We start from the raw sequence: 23,964 nt of genomic DNA, 5'->3' as shown, positions 1-23,964 counted from the left end.
TTTAGAGACGAAAGTTTACGTATTTAAGCGTCCAGTAGTCATTGAGTTAAGTGTAGCTACCTGATTCGGATAATTAAGTACTTTTACTTTTTTGGGAGCACAACAAAATTTTGTTCTCGTTCTTACTTTTACACAGCAAAATTTTATAATTTTTTAAAATTTTTCTGCCGGGCTGTTCGACGAAGCAAAATCAATTTACCAGTACTACGACGGTGAGTGACGATGCCAATCGCTAACTTTCTGTACACACGTATGTTACCATTCCGAGAAAGTTTCTAGATAACAAACACGGCCATTGCAGCTTACTTGTATAATAAAACACATTTCTAACACGCTTTTTACACGACAAACCGCGGTTCGATGTCAAAAGTTCGATGCAATAAGATCGACCACTGCTTGCTGGGCGCAGTTCGCGGCATTAAGCCGCCCTATCGCTCGGTGCGTAATGCCCAAGACGGCGTGATTAGCACCTTCCTGGACAAGTACAGTAGGCCCAATTATTTTGCCATCCGCTTGGTGATACCCGCCGAGTTGCCACCCATCGATCTGGCCGAAATACTTATGGACATGCTAAAGATGCAAATATTGCGCCGCAAGAATTGTATCGCGTCGTCCAATTGGGTCAGGATGAAATATATATGTCAATACGGCAGCAAAGCCGATGAGACGTTCATCATGCATGACAGTGCCATGAGAAAACTGCAGCAGGCCATTGAAGAGCTCACCAATCTGCTCGATCAACTGAAGCTGGCGTATGAGCCCGTTTCCTATGGACGGATAGCCGTGCAGGCTCAACAGTTGGATAAGCGGGCCCAGATATGGCAGAATTTGCTCAACGGCCGCAATGAGCAGTTGGAGCGCCGTTTAGCTCGGGACATTTCACTCCCATATCCTCCTGCAATAGATGCCCGCATGCGCATTTCGAAAAGTTATCAAGTTATCAACCATATGCGCACTTGGCGTTTCGGCTAAGGTCAGCAAATTAGAATTTGGTCGAATTTGTTTGTATATCAATATGGTCACTAAAGATGCTGCTGTGATATTTTACCTTGCTTTTGGATATATATACATTTCTTTGGATAGCATCTACCTGGACTGAGACGTTCTACTGTCATAGTGATTCTGATGTCGTATGACTTCTATATTAACTTTAAATTAATCGAGTGCAACGCATGTCGAGATTAATAAATAACATATCAACAACAAAACACAAACTTTGACTTACCTCCGCGCTGCCCGAATTGCAAACAAAGAGAATGATGTTATCCAGCCCTCTAGTGTAGTGGAACTGCTTGTGCGTCTGCTTGCTATATGTTTGACCACTGCTTGCACAGCGCACATGTATGTTCGAACCATGTTCGAACCATGTTCGATGGTAGCTCAGTAGCTTAGTGTAGCTCTTCTGTGCGAAGCATTTTATTTTTCGTTTGCCCGTCGAAGAAGGCGAAGCGAAGAGAAAATATCTGCCGCTTCGAACGCACGCTATCAATGTCTAATTCTTTACGTAATAATCATTTTTTTTTTTGCTGTGTGACTGAAACGAAGAAATATACGAGCAAAAGTGAAAAATACGTGGACTACCTGTTGATCCAAAGATCTCAACGGATTTAGTGTGTGTGTGTGTGTGTGCGTGCGTGTTTTTTTTCGGTTCATTGTTTTGTTTGCAATAGTGCAAAGGAAAAAGTAATCACTTTGCCGTGTTCGGTGCACGTGCACGAAATATTTATAAAATATATATTAAAAAAAAAAAACATAAAATTAACGATGTTGGAGCTACCGTTTACCACCATACGGCCCAACTGCCGGCTAAGACAGAATCTTGGTATTCTGATAATCCTGCAATGCGTTCTCACTTGCTACAATTTCAACCTAGAACAGCGATTGCCCATTGTGAAGTACGGACATCCGCATTCGCATTTCGGCTACTCGGTGGCCACCCACACTATTGGCGAGGCCAATGGGCCCAACAAGACCAACTGGTAAGTGGATAGTTAAGTGGATAGATAAGTATCTGAAAGATGCGTCCAAAGTATGCGAACTTCCAAAGTGAATCATTATCTGCAGTTCATTTAAACGCTTAGGCATATTTTTATTTTTCAACAATCAATTTTAAACTTGCATCCAAAAGATTTATTCGAAAAGTGTCTTGTTGTCTCAGCTGTGTTTTTTTTCTTTAGAAAAATGTTAGGTAAACAATAATGCTGAAGAACAGGTAGAGAAGAATCCAAATCCAAATTCGTGTCCGAATCGGAAATTCGCGCCAAGAATCTTGTTGGTGCGCAAACAGGTTTTTATATTCGCCAAATCGATTTCAGCTTAATTGACTGGCATTGATTGTTATTAATCAGCAGCACACGAACAATAACAACAACAACAACAAATAATAAAATAATAATAATAATAAGAAGAATTTGCATTGCAATCGCTGTGTTTGTTGCTGTTGTTCAGGGGGGGGGGGGGGGCTATCAAAGTTTGCTAATGCGCGAAACTTGTTTGAAATCGTGTTTTTATTGTTGAATTACCATAAATTGTTTGAATATCGAGTATTTCCAGAGATGATGCCAGGTTTTAGATGTTTTTCGAATCGAAACAAACCATAATAAACTGAATGCATATGCCAAATGCAATGACAGCAGATAAGTGTTAAATATTATATTTGTTTGTTTCTCTTTTTTTTTTTTCGAATTGCTATTTGAAGAATTTCAACAGTTTAAACGATTTGTCATCCTTACTATCTGAGAATTTGCCTGTTTGATATTTTATGGTTTTGATTGTTTATTTTTGTGCAACTGATAAGCATAGTTGGTCGAAGAACAGACGAATTGTTTTAATGTTTCCCCCGACATGGGTTAAACCCTTGAACTATTGCGACTGAAGCGGATGTGGATTTATTTGCATTTGTCATAGATTCTTTTTGGCGAGGGCTTGGTGCTCATTAAATGTCTCGTATTGGCGACTTTATAAGTTGGCCAACTCCTTTTCGCATTCTCTATATACAATACAAGCAATACATAGATAGATAGATAGATAGATACATTGGCCAAACCAAACTCGGTAGACAAAACGGAGCCAGACGGCCAGTGGCCATAAAAATGGGCAGACAACAAATCTGGAATCAATACAAGCTGCGACTTGGATGCGCCAATTTGCAGCGAAAAAAACTGAGTTGCTAACATTTTAATACATTTAATACAACTGAACTGGCAATCGAGTTATTCCCGCCACATGGTGTGGTTTCTTAACCATGTATTGTGGTAAAAAAAAAGAAATTGTGCCATTCGCGGCATGCCCCATCGCTATCACTCGGTGCGTAATGCCTACGTAGGCGTGAAAAAGTCATGTTCCCCTTCTCTCTCTCTTGCCAAGTAGTGCCCTCTCCTTCGGTCACCCGAATAAGGGAAAGGGATATTATTATTATACTTATCATATATATGTTTATATATATCATTTATCGGCCGACGAGTCTAAGTGTACCAGCCTGAGTCATTTGGGTTAAGTAACGAAATGTCACGTATTGAAAGTCCAACTGAAAATCAATAGACCTTCAAAAAAAAAAAAATAATAAAAATAAATTTGCAAATGAGATGCATGATAAACTTTGAGCTTTAACTTCAATGTAATGGTGATATTATATGGTGGTGACCCCGTTTGGCAAGAAGTGGTGACCCACGCTGTTTCTTAAATCTGCATCGCGTCTTTAAATGACGCACTTGAAATCGGAAGAAGCTGTAATCCAAACGGAAATTGCTGTTTTTTTTCGCATCGAAGGCTAGTCCGATAACTGCAGTGAATTGCACAGTTAACTTGAATTTCCAGCTCGTTTATTGCGCGCCTTTTGTTTTTCAGTTTTGTTTGCACTTTGCGATTGTCGCATATTTGTTTTATTAATGAAAAAAAAGGTACGTATGCAAATAATGTGACTCGCTTATCGCTGGCCCATCTTAATTTTTTTTTTGTACCAGCCATATATACCAGCGGTTACGTGGCGCAATTATTACCTTTGATGATATGGTACAAATTGAGATAAGCCGCTGAGGATGGTCGATTAAGCTATACAATTGTTTTCGTACCCTTGCCGTGGCATTTACAGCGCCATAAAAAATGTGTATATATGTAGGCGACTTTTTTTAATTAGCACCTTCAATCAATCGGCATTAAATAATGATTGGCTTTGTTAATGAACTACAATTTCATTGCGCTGAATACTCAATATATTGCAGATTGAAAATGGTATGAAAATGCTAGCACGATTTTAACTCGCTTGCATGTAAATAAATCTCTGAGATTCGGTGTATCTCGTAGATGTTGTATCTCATGTGGGATACTTCTTCTGCATCGCGAACAGCTCACTGGTTGTGTTTATGCCGACAACATGTGTTCCTTGTTTGCGCCAAAAAATATAGAAGAGAACAAAAACTAAGAAAGAACTTAAAAAACTTTTCGGCGAAATGAGGTCAACAGACGCCAAACAGTCGCAAGAAAGGAAAGGTTGGGGGGAATGGTGGTGGTTGGTTGGTTGGGTGGTTGGGTGCTCAATGGGGTGGGCTATCCACTGGGGGCTGGTCGACAGTTTATGGTTATTGTTGTTGCTCTTTTACTCGCTGCTGGTGCGTGTGTCTCCCGCCAAATAGTTGAATAGTTAACCCAGGCCCAGCAACACAAAAAAAAAATAAATAAAATAATAAGAAAAATATGGGAACCCAACCCAAAAGTCCATTTCTCATCTACCCGCGCACCCAGCACCCCCTTTTCCACCATTTTCCTATTTTTTCCACTCGTAAGCAAATGAAGCCAAAAACGCGAAAACGAAAAGCGACAAGGAAATGGCCAAAAAACACTTGCTAAGGCAATGTAAGCTGGCAGACATGTGTGTATGCCATAAATATGCGCACTGGCACCCACAGTGAAGGTCACAAAAATGCATGGAATTTAGTTAAATATTATTTAATATATGTAAACTACAAATAATGTATTACATGCCAAGAAAGTTATTTGAAATATTATTTTTAAAATAATTTAAACTACAAATGTAAGCTAGAAATGTATTTGAAAAAATGAATGATTTTACTTTAATTTCGATCAGCTGCTTACTATTTTTATGACCGCTGGTGTTCATATAGATTCTCTGTAGGGATCTTTGGGCATTAAGTGCGGACTTTTCGACTTTTCTAAGGCGGCCGAAGCAAAAAAAAAAAAAAAAGGAAGAGATGGGGGTGCGACTTCTGGCAGCCAAGATCCATGAGAAAAGTTCACTTGTTCATTTTTGCCAACAGTGAACACTTACAGTAAGACAAAATTGTTTTAAGATCCTAGTTTTAATATACAGCATGTGTGATATAAGAAGCATTAAGAGCACTTAAGGAAAATTGCTTAGATATTTATCTATCTATCTGTAAACTTTTGTCATACTGAGTGCCCACTGTGGAAGTGAAGCCGCCTGCTCAATGGAACGTTGAGCGGGCCATAAACATGCGTGAAAATTCAATTGATTTTCCGGGGAGCAGAAGGCGGCATAGTTGGCATGCGTATTTATAGAAAATAGAGGAACAGCCTAATGCTGCACACGAAAATAAGAAAATAACAAAATAAAAAATTGCCTATTTTGGTGTGGGAAACAAGAGGCTGGCCTATTCGGATTCGCATCGGAAAACCGATCTGGCAACTGGGATTGCGAATGGGATTGCGATTTTGCCTGGGCAGCCGCCAGCTGTCGAGTGGCGAGATACAAGACGGCGCAGATATTCAGATACTCCGAGAGACTTGCAACATAATTTCTGCCAGCAACTAATGAGACCCCAGGCTCCGAAAGTGTTGCCACAGCCTCAACTCCATGGAGCTGCGCAAAAAAAAGCGCGTGGGCTTTGATTTATTGCCAATTGGATGGCAGTCGCACAGCAGAATCGCGCTGAAGAGCTGCGAAGATTTGGGGCGGAGAGCCGCCGCTTTCTGGCCCCACTCGAAATCCCAAATCCGAATCAAAATCAAAGAGGAAAAAAATAAAAAACAAAATCCCATGGCCGCGTGGGTTAAACACGAAGTTGCAAAAACGAAAAAAAAAAAAAATCAGAAAAACGCTCACGATGATTTTGCGCATAGAAATCAAAGAGCCCACGCCTCGGGCTCTTTAAAGTGAAGAGAAGAATCGGCCCACTAGAAGAACTGGGCACTGAAGATGCTAGCGACCTCCGAAGAATCGCGTCCCTAAGCGAACGATAAATCAATAAGCTCCGAAAATGTGGCAACCGCTTCCACTCTGCCACCGCTCGAAACTCCGACAAATTGCCCACTGGGCTGGGCAACCGCAATCTCTTAATGACGGAGGATGGGCCAAAGATCAGTGGGCTTCGGCAGAGGATCAGCGAAATCCAAGCGACAAAACAAAAAAAAAAAAAGGAGCGACAAATGTTGGGTACTACACAAATGCAGGCTTTAAGAAGAACACTTCTTCAGTTCCCAGGAAGCATCTTCAGAAGAGAAGTATTATACCATATATATGTATGTATATTATATATATGCATATACATATATTATGTTAGAAGAGTAAAGAACATAAGATCCAATATTATCTGGATCATTGGAATGCTCGAGATGAGTTCAATTAGATAACTGGGTTGTCAATTTAAGTGTTTGCATATAACTAACTAGAGTATGCGAAAGCCAGACCTCGACCGAGACGAGGTGGGAACCGCAGATCCGAGATCAGATCCCAATGCCCGATCATCGCATGGCACTAACCCCATTGGTATCGCAGTCACATGGGTGAGATTTATGGAGCAAATACCGTGGTTACCCCTTTTATTTGGCCACGGATCCCTCGCTGCTTTCTGTTTGCACCGCGAGAATTGTGCGAATGAAACTCGTTACCACTGGGGGAGAAGAGAAAAGGAGATAGAGAAAGAGAGACAGAGAGAGGGAAAGACATAACACGGCAAAACAGGCCAGACAAAGCCGCAGATGGATCGAACCATTGCCAATAACCGTACCTGCCCCAGTCAACAAACTACACTGAAGAAAATGCTCTAGTAGTGAGAATATTTGCATATGTGTTACTTGCATTTGATTTGCATATTTGTTGGATTGGCAATTGAGTATTCAAGACCCAAAGGTTGAGTTTGAAACCAATCACAATCCCCTTGCTTGATCTTTTTCTCCAGTGCATTGGCAGTAAGCTGAGACTTTGTTGGAATCGCTCTCCATCTCCGCCACATAGAGCTCCTCTGCGGCACTACGCCCCTGTTAACCTTCCCGTCCACCTCAATCCGGTCCAAGTGGCTTCTGCCCGCTTCTTCTCTTGGCGGATCTGCGATCGTGTTGCTAGCTGTTGCTTGTTTCTAATGAAAACTGACGCCGTTCGGTTTCTTTTTCCCAACTCCAGTTGCTTTTTTTTTTTCGTATGTTTTTTTTTTTACGGTTTTGCTGGTTTTTTCGGGGGGTCTTTGCGTGCTGAGAGATCGGTTTTATTTTTCTCCGATTTTTTTCTGTTTCTTTCACGGTATTTTTTTTTTTTTTTTTTGGGGTATTTGGTTGTAACGATTTTGGCTGGCAGTTTGTTAAACATTTTGGGCCATTCGGGGTGAACCAAATGAAGATCGTATCGAGCCTTTGGGTTAGTTAGCATCTAAGAACGTTGAGTAGGAGAGAAAACCCCAAATGAAATTGATCACTTTTGGTGTTATGGCAACTCTACACGAGAGCGGCAACCTTCTTTCGCTGCAAACGGGGTCACCCTTGGCATTATTTGATCAGCTTAAACGTTTGAGCCACTCAAAGTGGTTAACATTTGCGGCTAAATGTTATTAATTTGTTGATGTTGCTTAATTGAGATTTTTCTTGAATCTGATATTATATGATCATTTTCTTACAAAAAGAAGATTGCTATTTTTCTGAAATAATTATATTTATGCATCAGATTTGACACAAAGAATCGATTATTTGTACCGTTCTAAATTATTTGATGTCTTTTCCATAGACTTTTCGAGTTCTTTGCGTCTTTTCACATTTTTCTTAGATTTTAATGGACTTTTTCTTCTCCTGAATTATTTCTCTCTTTTCTTTTGGACCAGGCATTTTCCTGCCTTGATTGCTAGCTGTTTGCTCTTGGCATTTCGAGACGAGGCGTTTGGCTTCGCGCAATTTGGTTGCAACTGTGCCGCGGAGTTTTTCACATTCCCTGCCACCTTTCGCCGCTTCGCTCGGCCCTTATTTTCACTTGGATTTTCCTCATTTTCCCGATATGCATCTTCATCTCTTCACCGGGTTCTTTTTCACATGCTGCTGCGAGATTTTCGTGGCTCGTTTATTTATTATGATTATTTATTTTGTTTTACTTAGTTTGCGGCTGCCTGCCACAGATGTTGGCAGTTCATCAGCTGAAAAAAAAGGGGCGGTGGTCGGCAGGGGGCGGGGCTGCCCACACACATATTGAAATACCGACATATACTTGCACATGGGCTGAGGATTGATTAGATTTGTTCGGTTGAAGATTTTCCTGCTCTTTGCTTTCGAGTTTTCTTCACATTGAAAAGTTCAACAAACGCTTGCCACGCCCACTGTCGCCCACTTTTGGGAAGTCTTTGTTTGTCTCCACCCGTAACACACCCCCCTCCCCCTTTTTCTGTTACAGAGAGCGAAAAGGCATCAAGTTTAAAAATGGTATTTTATAGTAATATTTTGAATTTTTCATAATTGTTTCATAAATCTTAGCATTCGCACTGCATAATATAGATTTTTTTCTAAATTTTCATACACTAGTTTCATATTTTTTTTTTGGCATTTTGTGCTGCAGCAACTCTGCGAATGCAAATCCTGCCGCAACTCGACTTGCCACGCCCACCCGCCTTCGAAAAGCTATGGCACGTGGGCGTTTTTTGGTGCCATGTTTGCTTGACGAATTTTGACTTCGACTTCGAGACATCGACTGCGCGAGTTCGGTTTCAGTTTTTTTTTTTTTTTTTTAGTTCGTTGCTGTAAAACCCAGCTGCAACTTTAGAGCGCAACACCCAGACTAATAGGCCCAGACTTTTGCGCCGCCTTGGGGCAACAACTTCAGCTCCAACTTCAACTTCCACAGCAACTCCAACTTCGTTTTCAACATCAACTTCTTCGACTGCGTGTGGGCGCCAAAATCAAAAAAACTGCGATGGCGACACAACTCTTGATAAGAATAAACTAACACACACAAATACTCGTACACATTGATGTTGACAAGCTTGCAGTGCGGCACTTTTACCAAAAGACAACAAGAATTATCGAAAATGAAAGATAGACGAAGTGTTTAATACACTTCGAAATTATAAAATAAAATAATATCACATATTATATATTCCAATGTGTATGATATATGTAGCTAAAAATCATCAATCATACCAATTTCGACTCATTGAAACACATTTTTTAATCACAAAAATTTATTTATATATGATACACATACTTTAATGACAAATATTTATTTATAATATCATACACATTTTTTGATCATAAATATTAATTTATATTAAGATACACATTCTTTAGTCATAAATATTTATTTATAATATTATACACATTTTTGATGATAAATATTAATTTATAATATGATACATATTCTTTAGTCATAAATATTTATTTATAATATTATACACATTTTTTGATCATAAATATTAATTTATATTAAGATACACATTCTTTAGTCATAAATATTAATTTATAATATTATTATACACATTTTTTTTGCTTTCCCGGTAAGTTTATCATTTGGGCCATGCAAACTGTTTTTTCTGTTTGTTCCCTCAACTCGCCAGGGGTTAATACAATAGATAAGGGGTTCGTTTCACTTCTCGTTCCGTTGGCTGTCGTTCCCTTTTTTTTCCCCCCATTTCGGAGGGCGTTTCTTCGAGCCCACCGTCGAAGGGGAGAGGGGTGGGGGGGGGGGCGTTTTCCACGGGGGCGTCACTGTCAGAAAGCCAGAGCTTCAGAAAATCCAGAAAACCATGCAGTCAGAATGAGGTGCGATTGAGCCAAAGGCGTTCAAACAGTTTTCCGGCAAAGTCATCGGCTTTTCGGCTGATTGATTGCCACGATTGATATTTTCTGATTCTAGAAACGCCCCACAATTGACACATATTTATTAGATTATTGCCTTGTCATGTGAAGAAAAAAAAAGAAAAAATTCAACATATGCCAAAAAGACGTACGATTTAGAATTTCTAGCCCCCATCGAAACGAGTTGAGAAAGGCCATATAAATTTTAATAAAACTTTCATTATCCACATGATCTTTACCATATTTTGATATAACCAAATTAAGTTGCCACGACTGGCATTTCTGAGCGGATTCTGGAGTCATCAAATTAACGAACCGTTGACGCCAGACATCGTCAACTTTTTTCGAATGTTTTTTGGATTTTTTGTTTTTTTGTTTTTTTGTTTTTTGTTTTTAACCCGATGCTGGAAAATCATTCTGGCGGAAAAGCGTATCTCTCTCTTTCATTCGCTTCCATTCGCTGGCTCATTTTAATTTTTATATATTTTCGTGTGGCCCGTAATTAAAAAGCAAATCACGTTTCGTTTTTACGATTTCGTCGGCTTTTCTCGGCTCTTCGGGCGTGGGTAGCATTTGCTGCTTTCGTTTCTTGTGCAGTGAAAGTCTCCGATTTATCTCCCTTTTTCCCCGCTTTTCCCCGCACACACACACACACACATCTAGCCCATTTTTGGTCACTTCCGCTAGGGAAAATGGAAAATCTCACAGATAATTAATTCCCGAGTGCGCGAATCGCATGGAAAAACGTTGGAAAAACGCACTGAAGCATAACGCTGCCACTGGATAAATTATGTCACATACTTAACGATCGTTTCTATATGGTCAATTAATTGGGGAAAAATTTCGGGTTCCAGTATAGTGGCCATTAAACGGTTTACCGTTTCGCTAATGAAAAATGGGCAAAATGGCGAAAAGTGATCAAGATGTATGGCCGCCCATTTGCCACTTTTGGCCAGCTGCTGTGGTATATTTTTTCATTTTCATTTTTGGATTGCCTTTCCCAGACGAATTCTCAATTTCGGCTCATTTTTTGGTCTTCATATTGCGATCACATTATTTTTAATTGGGCCGTAAACATGATCTACACCATCCGCAATTCGGCAAATGGTCCAAATCCAATTTAGATGCGGTTAATTCCGTAATTTTCAGCAACCAGAGAAAGCGAATCAAACAATTGGATTTGTAAATTCAATTTATATTGATGTTCTTTAAGTGGCTTAGCGTAATTACATTTAGATTATGAATTGTAATTGGGGCCTAATTGACAAATAACTTTTATTATTGCAGTAAAATGACTTCATTCTTTGGTTACTTTTAGTTACTAATGAAATACTAAGTCTATTATAATGCCTTAATTCTGGTATGTTATCAGGTTTCATCGGCTTTCGTTTTCTGTTAACAACAACTGCTACGCTTTTTTAGCGGGCTGATTCATTCGTTTGGCAATTAGGGCGTTGGCAGCGGGTGGGCGTGGCATTTGGCTCGACCCAATTACTGGCCAACACCCACACGGACACCCTGCTGATAGGAAAACAGAAAACTGGAAAAAAAAAGCAATTAATATTTCTCGCCCCATTCATGTGCCGTGGCAAGCAATTTTCGCATTACGCATACGCCCGGTGGTACAGGATAAATGTTATTAAAACTTATTTGTTATTTGGCGCACAGAACTTGTTTGCTGCAAGCTGGCTAGCTGCTACCTACGTGAATTTGTTTTTTATTATTTTTTTTTTTTTTGTGGCAGCTGCCTTTCTGCCAAGATGGAATGAATGCAGCAACATGCTGCAGCTTCCGTTTCATTGGCATTTTCAACGCTTCGTTGACGCTGACGTTGATTGCTAAAGCCGCAGGCGAAATCTCGATCGGTATCCCTAAGTCGCAGCCCTGAAAACCCGATGCTGCAAACCTTCAGATCCATTTGCATGTGGCTGCCACGGCAATGGCAGCAATTTGTGGCAGCCACACGAGAAATTCCAATCAAATTGCAGTCGTTTTTTTTTTTGAACCGCAGAGTGAACCCGCCGCTCGCCAATGTGGCCCTGGCTAAAAGCAATTGTCTGTCATTTACCCAGCACCTGTTGCGCTGCCGCCTTGATTGAGAACTTGTTGCCGCTGCGAAAATGCAACTGCAGCAACTGCAGCCACTGCAACTGCGGCAGCAACTTTTGCAGACGGGCGCGGCACATCAGCTGTCAGCAATTTGTTGTGATCAATTTATTAAAAGTCTCGCATCGGATCGCATCGAATCGGTTTGAAGGACGACGCGACTGGTCCACTCACTGGCAGCCTGGCTGAGATAATCACCGACTCAGCCGACTCTCATCTGCATAAATGCCCTCGCAATCGCCATCGCCATTTGCCATTGCCATTTGCCATCGCCTCCGGACCACAGCCACCCATCCAGTTCCCGGAATTGGCAGCAATTGTGGCACCTTGCCCTGGAATTTGTCATTGTTGTGAAACTACAAGCCGCCCGGTCTTTACAGAGCACTAAAATACAAAAAAAAAAAAGAATACAAATAGTTTTTTTTTTAATGAATAATTATATGATTTTATTTAATCAGAAAAATATGCTAATATCAAGAGTTTCCAATTTGTATGAGACTTAACACAACACAGTATTTAATTTTACAAACATACGCAGCACTCCCAGTTTTTGCGAGTGTACTTAGCTGATGGCCAAAACTGCATTTACATGTTCGCCCAGGGTTGGGCCAAGAAAACACAGAAGAACACAGAGCTCAAAACCCGTCTACAGGGTTCTCTCTCGAGGGAGCCGATTGGGATTGGGATTGGAGACGGAGACGGAAATCGTGGAGCTAAAGTGCTGGGGAGCTGTGAGTGTCGGGCAACTGGAGACCAGAAAAACCTCTTCCATTTGCTTCCAGCACTTCAACTCATTGGGATTTTTGCGTTTTATGCATATATTGTATGTATGCACATATATATATGTTTTATTCCAGCGCTGAGTAATTTTACTAGATATTTGCACCTATCTTACTCAGCGCTGATCTTCACCTTGACGCAAACTCAATTCGAAATAACTTTGCTCACCTGTTTTGCGACTTACACAATGGAAACGCAGCCAGCCAAGAATTGTGGTGATATCATTAATTGCTCTGGCTCATTAATTTGTTTGTCTGATTCCTTGGATTGTTTTTATACTTTTTTAAAGGTATTTTTTATTTATCTTTTTATATTTGAAGCATGGTACTTGTTTCCGTTACCGAACCCCATTTTCCTTTGCATCATCGCTCCACTCACATTCGCCACATTCCAAGTAGCCGCACTTTTCTCACAGTTTTCAATTTTCCAGCCTGCAGCTACCCGCTTTCCAATCACAACTTCTACAATTTACAGCACGCTAATCACTTGGCCACAGTTTCAGTCACAGTCGTCGGGGTCACCACCTCGTGCAGTTCCCTTTCTTCTCTCCCCCTGCCCCCGCTATCTTTTCACTGAAGAAATTAGCAAAGTGCTGGCAAATGATCCGGAGTTGGCTCCCGGAATCAGAAAACGCGAATGGGACACTTTGCAGATGGCCCATTCAATGGGATCCGATGCGGATGCGAATGCAAGTCATGAATGCCAACACATTCATAACCAGTGGCACTGGTATCGAAGCATTCAGCATCCAGCATCCAGCATCCAGTATTCAATATCCCCCATGCAGTGTCCAGTATTCCAGTGTATATAGGGCCAAAAGCAAAGGGCTGTGGACAATTGATGCCACAGCTGCTGTTTCTGCGGATCGCAGATCACAGATCACGATGGGCTGGCTGGCTCCGCTCACGCTAATGAATGCTGATGATGACGAAGTGCATGCCTGCCATCTCTGCGAACACTGCAAGAAAATAGGGCTTAAATAACGCCATGATCTTGCTGTGAAAATATTCTTCTTAGATTTTATTGCAGTCGATATAGATTAATTGGATATTACCATTAAATTTCTTAGCATACTATCTCATTTGCCTGTAGTTTTTAAGAGCTTTCCAGTTTGATTTGTTTAAGTGCTCAGTTGAATGACGCTCGAAATGAGATGGTAATATGGATGGGGGGAGGGGGGGACTTGTCCGGCTGATGTTTTTGCGTGCCGCAATTTCAATTTGTTTGGCCACTTGAGGCTTTACTGTTCCCCCATCCCAATCCCACCGAAAACCAAAGAAACCCATCTCCATTCGCATTTTCCCCATCGGTCTTTCACTTTTGAGGCCGAAGGCTTGCGATCTGCAGAGCGACTTGCGCAAGCATTTTGCTTTATTGGATGGATGCCGACCACTTGAGTGGCTCGCTGCGGGCATCCCAATCCCCGCAACGCCTCTGGACCCTCGATTTCCTTCCCCCCCCCCCCCCACCCCATCCTTCCTCTCCGATTTTCCACCGTTCGCCTTGACAGCTTGCACTTGAACTAAAATGCCTCAAACTCGCTGCTGCCGTTTTTTTTTTTCACATTTTTTTTTTCGTGTTGACAACACACAAATGGAAAGTACAAATAGAAACCGAGCACCGTGCATCTTGTTTTTCTATTTATTTTTTTTTTTTTACTTTGCTAACGGATTTTTGCCTGCTTGGCTGCATTTCAGTGGCTTAGCCTTGAAAAAAAAAAAAAAAAAAAAACACGAGTATCTCCGTATCTTGGTGTCTTCTCCATTCGACATACATATTCGATTTGGAGCTGACTGTAAACGGAAATGCATCAAGCCATTTTCTCACCTCGTTTTCTTTTCTTTACCAACCACTAAACCCTCGTCGGCGACTGGTATTATCATTTGGCCGGCTTTTTATCTGACTGACTTGTCACTCCGTTTTTATTGCTCCCAGTTTTCTTACCCTCCGCTCATCTGTCCATCAAGGCTTATCTTTTTATTTTGTGTAGCTTCATTTACCTGCTTGGCCAAGTATAAATATGGAAATAAATATGTATCACCGAGTGATGATGAATCAAGACCAATCTGCGTGTGAACTCATTATGAAACAGCTCTAGGATAAATAATGATAAGCTCAGCAGCAGTTTTGTCTTGGAAAGCACTTGATAATTTGTGGCAACTATAAACAAGATAACTAAACTATATGCAACTATAACGTGCAAATCTAAGCAAAATTCCTGAAAAGCAGCTAGAAACTTGAATTGTTTTTCTAATAACCTTTGGCGATTCTTTACCGCATATAGTCATATTTTTATGTCTTTATAACAATTGGCTTACCTTTTTTTCTTGTGCCAAGAGTTTATTCCACTCCTGAGTTTTCAGATCCTCGTTTTTATGTATCTGCGCTGTTTTTTCATTTCAAGTTTCAGTTTCGTTGGGTATTCATTTGTTGCAACTTCTTTAGCTTTGCTTTGCACCTTCTACTTTTTCTGCAGTTTTTTTTGTATATGTTTTTCTTAAAAATTGGTATTCCTTTCATAATTTATTGACAAATTTAAAGGCGCATTCAAGGTCGTCAACACACAAAAAACACTTGAAAGTAAGGTATGGTTTGGTTTTTGGTTTTCAGTTCTGGATTCCGCCCCTCATTTTGTCCGCCTTTTAAACGAACCTTTGTTGTACATATACAAATGTACATATATATGTATGTATTTTGGCTGCCCAGCCAGCTGTGCGAAAATCAACTGACCAACTGACCAAAATCGCTGCAGGCTACTGTTTCATTTTCCTTTTGTTTGCGGCCAATCGAGGGTAAAATCCAACTGAAAGGGGCAAAAGCCATTAGGGGGCGGGGAAAAATCTATGACACAGACGGAAGCGTCAACATCCATTAGCCACAGGCCAATGAGCCAATTAGCCAACTGCGAGCCATTCAACTGCCACCCCCAAAGATCGATGGAAAACCACTCGAGACCTCTGGCACAAAATGCAACTCCAACTACGCCCGCAAAATGTGCACTGCGAAAAAATTTGTATATGATAACGTGGGTTTTCTATAGCTAAAATAGTGATTGTTTTTTACAGCTAATTAATTATCACTGCAAATAACCACCAACACTTCTTAACGGATTCAATATTTCATATATTGGGATGGCTTTTATGGGTATAACATGACTAAAAATGATCACAGAGCAAAACGAATTACCATTTTATGCTCCCTATTACCAATACTAACCATCCCTATCACTTTTGAACGGATTTTGTAAAATATTTTTTTGGCCAAATTTTCGCATTTTTTTTAAGGGGTAACATCATCAAAATTTGCGAAAAATTGAAAAGTCCTAGAATACCCAAACTTAAATGCAATTCGATTGGGATTTAAAAAACAAACTCAACGAGGTATGCCATTCCATATTTGGATTATTATTTTCAATGTTTTGATTAAAAAACCGATTATTTTTTTTACAAAAAATCAGGGAAACCATTTTTCCGAAAATTGAAATATTTAAGATCGGTTTTTTTGGTATAACTTGGCTAAAAATGATCACAGATCAAAACGAATTACCATTTTATGCTCCCTATTACCAATACTAACCATCCCTATCACTTTTGAACGGATTTTGTAAAATATTTTTTTGGCCAAATTTTCGCATTTTTTTTAAGGGGTAACATCATCAAAATTTGCAAAAAATGGCGAAAAATTAGAATTTTCCTTTTTGAATACAATTCGATTAGGAATTTAATTACGAGTTCAACGAGGCATAACATTCCATATTTGGATCATTCTTTCAAAAGTTCTGATTAAAAAACGCAATTTTTTTTGCAGTAAATCGGGAATGATTTTTGGGAAAAAATCAATTTTTACGATTGGCTTTTTCTGTATAATTTGATTCATCACATCACATAGTCACATAGCAAAAAGAATTGCCATTAAAAGAGCACACAATTCAAGAAACAAAACGGATTTTTTTCTTTCTGTGTAGCCTGGAGGCTGAGCTGTCATCACTTTCGCTGTCGCCCGAAGGAAAATCTTGCCAATTACGCGGGTTTTCTGGCTTTTTTTTTCAAACCTTAGATGGTCAGCTTTAATTAGCAGCCGGCGACAATCGAATCGCAGCGAATTCGCTGCAGTTATTTCATCAATGACATTTAAGGCTTCATTAAAAGTCCTGCAAACGGGCGTGACCTTATTTGGGACGATGAGTGACAGGGGGTGTGTATGTGTGGGGGGGGGGTGGTATTGGCTGCAGTCGAAGGTAAAGGAATCGAAGGGATATATACGATGTATGTATGTGTATAAATGGAGGATCTCTAAGGCTGCCGCATAAATTTCATTTGATTGGACTGCGCTAACGAGCTCAGCGATGGTCGCGTGATTTATTCGGTTTTTGCAAAACTTTTATTTCTTTAGTAACAATAAATTACTTTCTATTATCTGCTTCGTTTGAAATATTTGTTCTTAACTATATTTATTTTGTGAAATCTTATACAACTGCGATTCCCATGAGTGCGTGATTCAATTTCCGCAGTTTTCATAAGTCACAAATAGGACATTCCATCAATGGAATGTGAGTAATATTTATGGCAGGAACTTTCTCAAGTATTTCAACTGATTCATATAATTTGGCAAAGAAAAACATGATGCAATAGCATACAGGTTTTTATCTGTGACGCATTAAGTAATTATTAGTTTTATTTTTACCTTATCGTATGTTATTACCAACAATGTGCTACTCCAATTTATTGTTTGATTTTAGTTTGTTGTCCAAGTAACGATACTTATGATTAGATAATAAATACCCTTCAACATCAATGCTAAAGACAAACTTAATATAGTTTAGACTGAAAATGTCTTACATTTATATGTAGCAAGTTTGAAAATTGCAATTATTAAGATCGTGTCACGATCTTTGTACCATCTCAAAGGACCAAAATTCAGCTAAGCATCTTCTGGCCATCTCCGCCAGAATCTCCTCCCCCCTTGGAATCTCCTCCTTAGCCGCCGCCTGTGGCAGTACCATTAAAAATGCAAGTTGCTCGGCCAGTTGGCATCGATGGCCTGTTGGCCAAGGAGCTCTTGGCCACGTTTCGTTAGCCCGTTTCGCTTTTACTTAACATTTGAAGCCTTTGCGCCGCTAATTGGCTGAAAATACCAAAAATGGCAATGCATGACGATTCCGTGGGCAAAAGGAGCAAAAGGGGATTACGTGGTGGGAATGGGGTAGAGGTATGTACGTATGTATGTATGTTGTGTTATGTGCATAGGAATCGCTGCCGAGGATCGTCTATGCACATTGCAGTCGACAGTTGGGCCAACTTTAGGCCGATAACCAGAGGATGGTTGGTTCTACAAGCAGAATGATAAGTAATTTTTAGGAATTGCTGGTTCAAAAAAAAAGTACACTTTCAATATTACGCCCCTATTTTCCTATTTACTTTTACACTTCTTATGAAATTCATCATTAATCAAAGTGCCTCCCTCTCCAGGGAATAATTTTTGTGACAATTATGAATATTTTTTTTTGTATTTTCATCACTTAACTTACATAATTTGCAAGAATGATAAGGGGCTGTCAGGCGTCCCCAGGGTGCTGCTGTTGTTTCCTACACAGATTGTGTATTTTGTGTATCTGCAAAGGGTTTTTATCCGCTCCTAATTGACAGGCACCATTTGCTATGGGGGCGTTACGCTATATGCGGTATAAATAAATATTATTTATTCGCCCTTATCGATTGCGCGTGGGCAGCAGCACCAAAGGCAATGGCAAAACAAAGCGTGGGTGCAAAGCTCCAGCTTACCAGCTTACCACATTTTGAACCCTCAGGTAAAAAAAAAACCCAAAACTGGCAAATCGCGAGCGTGCATCTGCGGCATGCAACTTCCAACTGCGATGCGACCATCAGTGTTGCCGCGAAAACCGACTCTCTTCAACGGGTATATTATTGACACTTGGGCAGCATTATCTTATCCGAGGCTATGATATCGAGCTCGTCAAAGGGCAAAAAACTTTGATATGGCCGCATTCCATTCAACGAACTTCAAGGAAAAAATACTTATTTTAAGCACAGGAATGTGATACGGATGGGACTCAATATTTTCATGTTAAATAATATACATGTTTACCATCATAATATTTGTATTAAACATACATTCAACTGTTTTCCGTGTTCATTACGAATGTATCTTTCACTCTAGCTAAAAAAAAAAAACAGCCAAGTAATCAACACTTTCAGAACTTTGGTATTCTTGCCACCTTGGCTGCTGCAGCTTGTTGTTGTTATTAAAAAAGCGATGGCAAATAATTTTAATTTAAATTTAAATTTAAAGACCAGGAAAAAAGAAAAGAAATGTGAAAATGGTGTTACGAGTGGTTTAATATTTGCATTCACTTTGGGTTGCTTACCAAAACCTTTTACAGCACTATACAATTCAATTTACTATTCGAATAATATTAATTGAGCATTTTTCTTCGTCTTTTTCAGGTATGTACTGCTTAACCCATTAGCTGCAGCTGTGCTTAATTAAGGCACAAAATGTTCGGATATCACATTGTGAGTTCAATAACAATGCAGTGAATGAAAAACAAAAACAGACTGACAGTTTGCATTTAAATGTCAATCAGGCACACAAAATACGCACAAAGGGTACGAAAAAACCTGACAGAAACGTGGACATTTCAAGATATATGTACATATGTACATACATACATACATATATTTTTCCAGTGCGGGTGGTGCTGTTTTTGGCGGTGGTGGTTTCATTAAGTCAGCCGCTTAATGCGATTTTGACAAATAAATTCATCAACACTTCCGCTGACAACTTGGCAGATGATATGAGGCAGCCACACAGCAGCAACTACTGCAAATCCAACTGCAACATAAATTGCAACTGCAACAGCAATTGCAATTGCACACGAAAAATTTGCACTGCCAAATACTTGTGTTACAAAAATAAAATTTCTGAAATACTTAAACATAGCTTAGAATTATTTAGAAGATCTTGAGAACCAAAACTAAGTAATTTAGCAGAGTTGAAGTTGAAAAATAAATTTTTAGCGGAAAAATATGAACTTATTTGTTCTCAGTGCAAAATGTTAACAACGGCAGCAACAGCCAAACGCATTTGAAATTCAAATTTGAGCACATTTGAACAAGCATTCGCTTGGACAGTCAAGCAGTTGTAGTTGCGTTTGAGTGGTTTTAGTTGGCTGCTGGCTGGGGTGATGAGAGGCCGAGGGGGCTGAGGGGGGTGGTTCCCCCGGCGGTGGGGGTGGTGCAGTGGATTAGCAGTCAGCGTTGTGGCTGTTAGCCTGCCATGTCGACGCTCATCAGGCTGACAGCTCTGGCAGAGCGATAAATTTGCCAGCATAAGACTGCATAACTGCAATGCTGCAAAACTGCACCACTGAGCCACCAAGCCATTCTGCACCACCGTGCTCAAGTTCTCTGGAAGTTAATTGAGCATGCAAAGAGATCAGATTCCGTGCCTGCAACAGTGACAAAAGATTATTAAGAAAGGTTCTTTACTTTAATATTGGGTTTAAAAAAAAACCCTATATGCATAGAAATCTTAAAGAATAATGAATCTTTAATTACAAAACAGATTTTTTATTCCTAAACTAAGGAAAAATGCACATGTTGCTATGTAAGTTTATAATTATTTTATATAATGTACATTATTTCTCAATTTTAACATAAGTTCTTCCTATGAATACCACCTTTCAGTTCAAATTTATAACTGATTTCGATACCTAATTAAAAAAAAAAAACCTCTTTTTCAATATAATGTTATATTTTACTGCTGATTTTCAGCCGTTTCTTGGGTTTCCTTTGAGTACTTAATGCAGTTTTTGCGCTCCCAACAAATTTATACAGTGTGCGAGGGAGAGAGAGAGAGAGACAGTGAGAGAGTGAGAGCGAGAATGGCAATGAGAGGAGAGCAAGCGAGATAACAGTAGCTGGACGTGCAAAAGTAATGGATATTTTTGAATATCTGAGGGCGCAAATGGCTGTTTTCGAGCATTCCAGTATTTCAATATCCCTGTGGGCGATTCCCAGATATACATATATGCCAGGCGTATATCGCACAGTCACCCATAAAAGTCAACGGACCTAATGAACTTGCAAATTTTTATGACTGCTCGTGGGGCTGTCGGAATTTCGCATTTGAATTCCCAAGCTGGCGAATTTGTAAGAATTCGCTTTGATTTCGGATTCAAAGCTTATCACAGTTCGAATGCAAGACCCACGCTGACATTTTTATAGCGTTTTATTTTTTTTCAGAGCTCTGAATAAAAAAAATTCTTCCGGCTGGCTATGAATGCAACTTTTTTGTCAGCCCAAGTTGCAAAACGTTCTTAATAGAAGTTCGTTGATTGTATTTATAATACACGAAAATCCACCAAAGTTTCTGAATCAATTTACTTGTTTTGTAAACGAACTGAAAAACCAAACCAAATCGTAGTGAATTCAAAATTGATTGCCTCCTCCGGATGCGATGAATTCCCAATGATCGCAGCAATAATAAACGAAGAGCCCTCGAAAATAAACAAAAACTCTTAAGTATTCCGTTCATAAAATGAGGCGATACGGATTAGAGTTCAATCGCGATGTACATAACAATAATGATTACACCAAATCCATTGGAATTATGTATTCGTTCGTATTTCATCCACTGATAGTGGCTATCGGGTAATACAAAAATGTTCATGCCGCATGGCCCAAATGTTTGACCCACTTACAATATAGAAAGCAAGGGGAGGATAGTCACAAGTATCTGGGATGGAATTTACTGTCTCTTTCTATACAACATATGTTGCCCTAGCCTCGTTCCAAATTCGATTTACTCTGGTATTTATTAATAATACTGCATAAATGTAATATAACTATAAATGCAAAAAATATATAAATTATACGTATCGCTCTTGTGGCACATTATCGAGAAAAATATCTGAGTAAAACATACATATCTGCCAGTGGATCTTATTTGTTTGAAGTTAAGTTTTTTGTTTTTTGTTTGAACAGCTGCCAACGTTCACGGCGCATTTACGATAAGAGGTAACAAAATATATCATAGAAACCTATATTTTTTTTTGCTGGGCTAAAAATGTGAATATGTTTTGAAACAACTCAGTTATCATAGAGAAGTCCGTCGCTCCTTTGAGTTAAGTATACCCAATCGAATCATGACTGAGTACAGTTCTCAGAGCCAAACTGAAAGTGATAGCGATGAGGGACCGGAACCGGATGTGGAGCAGGCCAGAACCGGTGGTTCCTCGGATGATCTGACCAGCAACGAGTGGCTGAGCTTGCACGGATTTCCATCCGGCACCGATGATGAATTGCTGGCCATTTTCTCACGCTTCTGTTCGATGAACGCGCATCGCAAAAGGAAGAATGGTCTAGAGCTGAGATTCGCAACCGCGGAGCATCTGCAGCTGGGCGTTCTAATGGCCAAGCGTCTGGTGGTGTGCAACGTGCAGATCCACTGGCATGTGGGTCGTATGGAGGATGATCCATCCCTTAATCCCAAGCCATCAAGGGAGCGAAGTACGGCCGGTGGACTTGGCGTTTTTGGCAAGTTGCGAAGGGCATTCGCCAATTATTTTCACTAGCATTACCATTAATATTGTTCAAAGGAATTGTTGCTGTATAAGAAAAGCTTCTTAGTTATCTCAATGGCTATACAAATTTTGAATTATTCCTTTTGATTCCAAACTAAGGAATTTGTAATATTTGCTTTGGAGTAACAAAAGTTCATTTATAATACAAAACATTCATCATTAATTATATGCAAAGTCTTATAATTAGCTAGTCCCACGATAATTAACTGCGAAATCTTAAAACTTAAAACCTTCAATATTACACAATAGGGGTCCTTGGGGAAATTGGTCCCAGTGGCTTGAATGTAATTGCCTCTCAAGGCCAGAAAATTAAATGTGATTTCCACCCACATATAATCCATTTAATTAAGTGCGACTTAAAATTAACATAACATGCATATGCCGTTCAATATGGTAATTTAAAACCCAGACAACAAGTTGCTGATCACATAAAAGTCTTGCAAACTCAGCCATCCCATCCAAAGCCCACCCCCCCAAAAAAACCCCCCTGCAGGCGCCCACATAAGGCCGAAAATGAAATGGAAATTTTTCAGAGAGCAAAAAAAAAAAAAATAAAAATAATAATAAAAGTCGCCATAAATAATATGCTCATATTGCGGACTCTTCAATTAAAACTCATTAACATAATGGCCTAAAACAGCACTCGACTAACTGTCGCTGAATGTGACAAAAATAAAGCAATAACAGTGGCGGCGACTGCTTTTCGTTCCAAGGGGGGGGAGGGGGGTGGGGGTTCCCAGAAGGGGGGTTGTCTGCCTTCAAAGTAAATTTACTTGTCAGTGTCGACGCGTGTAATTTATGCAAATTTTATGCGCACACCACCAAAAAGCAAAGCACCAAAAAAAAAAAGAAAAAAAAAACAATTTAACTACAGCCAGCGAAAAACTGACAAAGACGGAAACAAAAAAATAAAAATAAAAACAAGAAAATAAAAGCATTAAACGCCAAGCACGCAGAATTGTTTTTGTTTTTATTTGTTTTTTTTTAGGAGGGCGGAGGGGTGTGTCGTTTTCAGTTTAGTTTATGGCGACATAATTAAAATTTATACGACTTACAGCCCGCATCTACAGAGAATCAGCGAAAACAACAACACTTTTTTTGTAGGCAGTTGGAGTACAGTATCGACTTATGTAATGGATGATCGTCATTAGATTTTTTATCAAATCTTATCTTATCAAATGTTTTGTAACACTAATCGAATATTGAGTACAGCCTTAACTAAAGTAAGCACTGGCTAAAGAAGACGTCCGAATTCGAAATGATTGTAATTTATATGTGATAATAGTTTCTTTATTTTTAATTAAGTCCTTCGGCGTGTTGATTTCTCTGGTGTCCACTGTACTTAAATGGGCAGCAACAAAAATTATGTCAAAATATGGGCTTACATACATATATTGGGAAATCCCAGGTTTTCTTACAATTGCTCCCTCCCTTTCTAGCATTCTTCCTCGTTG

The 23,964-nt window shown here is 39.6% G+C and overlaps 3 protein-coding genes across 10 annotated transcripts in view, besides 1 other annotated feature; all 3 read left to right on the top strand.

The window, feature by feature from the left end:
- The first annotated feature begins 100 nt into the window (after positions 1-100).
- On the top strand, positions 101-1,204 carry CG15742 (uncharacterized protein). 3 transcript variants are annotated; one of them, NM_001144722.3, is made up of 2 exons: positions 101-212; positions 410-1,204. In NM_001144722.3, exon 2 carries the CDS (start codon positions 562-564, stop codon positions 970-972), a length of 411 nt encoding a protein of 136 aa, NP_001138194.1. In that variant the 5' UTR covers positions 101-212; positions 410-561; the 3' UTR covers positions 973-1,204. The 3 variants fall into 3 exon arrangements, with proteins under 3 accessions (NP_001138194.1, NP_001138193.1, NP_572867.1); NM_001144721.3 differs by having other exon boundaries at positions 101-242; positions 371-1,204; NM_132639.3 differs by lacking the exon at positions 101-212 and having other exon boundaries at positions 278-1,204.
- The window catches only part of mew (multiple edematous wings), a 44,082-nt gene continuing 20,223 nt past the window's right edge, over positions 106-23,964 (top strand). For 3 of the 6 annotated variants that reach the window (NM_078590.3, NM_001298267.1, NM_001272575.2), the window contains exon 1: positions 1,413-1,979. In NM_078590.3, coding sequence (NP_511145.2) covers positions 1,765-1,979 — 215 coding nt within the window. In that variant the 5' untranslated portion in view covers positions 1,413-1,764. Of the gene's footprint in view, positions 213-1,412; positions 1,980-19,370; positions 19,440-23,964 lie in introns of those variants that run through there. The other 3 variants (NM_167354.2, NM_001272574.1, NM_001272576.2) reach the window with 2 other exon arrangements.
- Positions 4,582-4,650: a mobile genetic element.
- On the top strand, positions 22,030-22,671 carry CG32639 (uncharacterized protein). Its single transcript, NM_167355.2, has one exon. The coding sequence runs from the start codon at positions 22,073-22,075 to the stop codon at positions 22,499-22,501; it is 429 nt and encodes a 142-aa protein (NP_727680.1). The 5' UTR covers positions 22,030-22,072; the 3' UTR covers positions 22,502-22,671.

This window comes from Drosophila melanogaster, chromosome X (assembly GCF_000001215.4).
Source record: "Drosophila melanogaster chromosome X".
In the NCBI taxonomy this organism is placed as follows: Eukaryota; Metazoa; Arthropoda; class Insecta; order Diptera; family Drosophilidae; genus Drosophila; species Drosophila melanogaster.
The sequence above is the reverse complement of the archived record's forward strand: the minus strand, read 5'-3'. Positions and strand labels throughout refer to the sequence as shown.

Bases quoted from the DNA above. Each gene is read 5' to 3' on its own strand.
- CG15742 (NM_132639.3), top strand. From the start codon at position 361: ATGTCAAAAGTTCGATGCAATAAGATCGACCACTGCTTGCTGGGCGCA.
- CG32639 (NM_167355.2), top strand. From the start codon at position 22,073: ATGACTGAGTACAGTTCTCAGAGCCAAACTGAAAGTGATAGCGATGAG.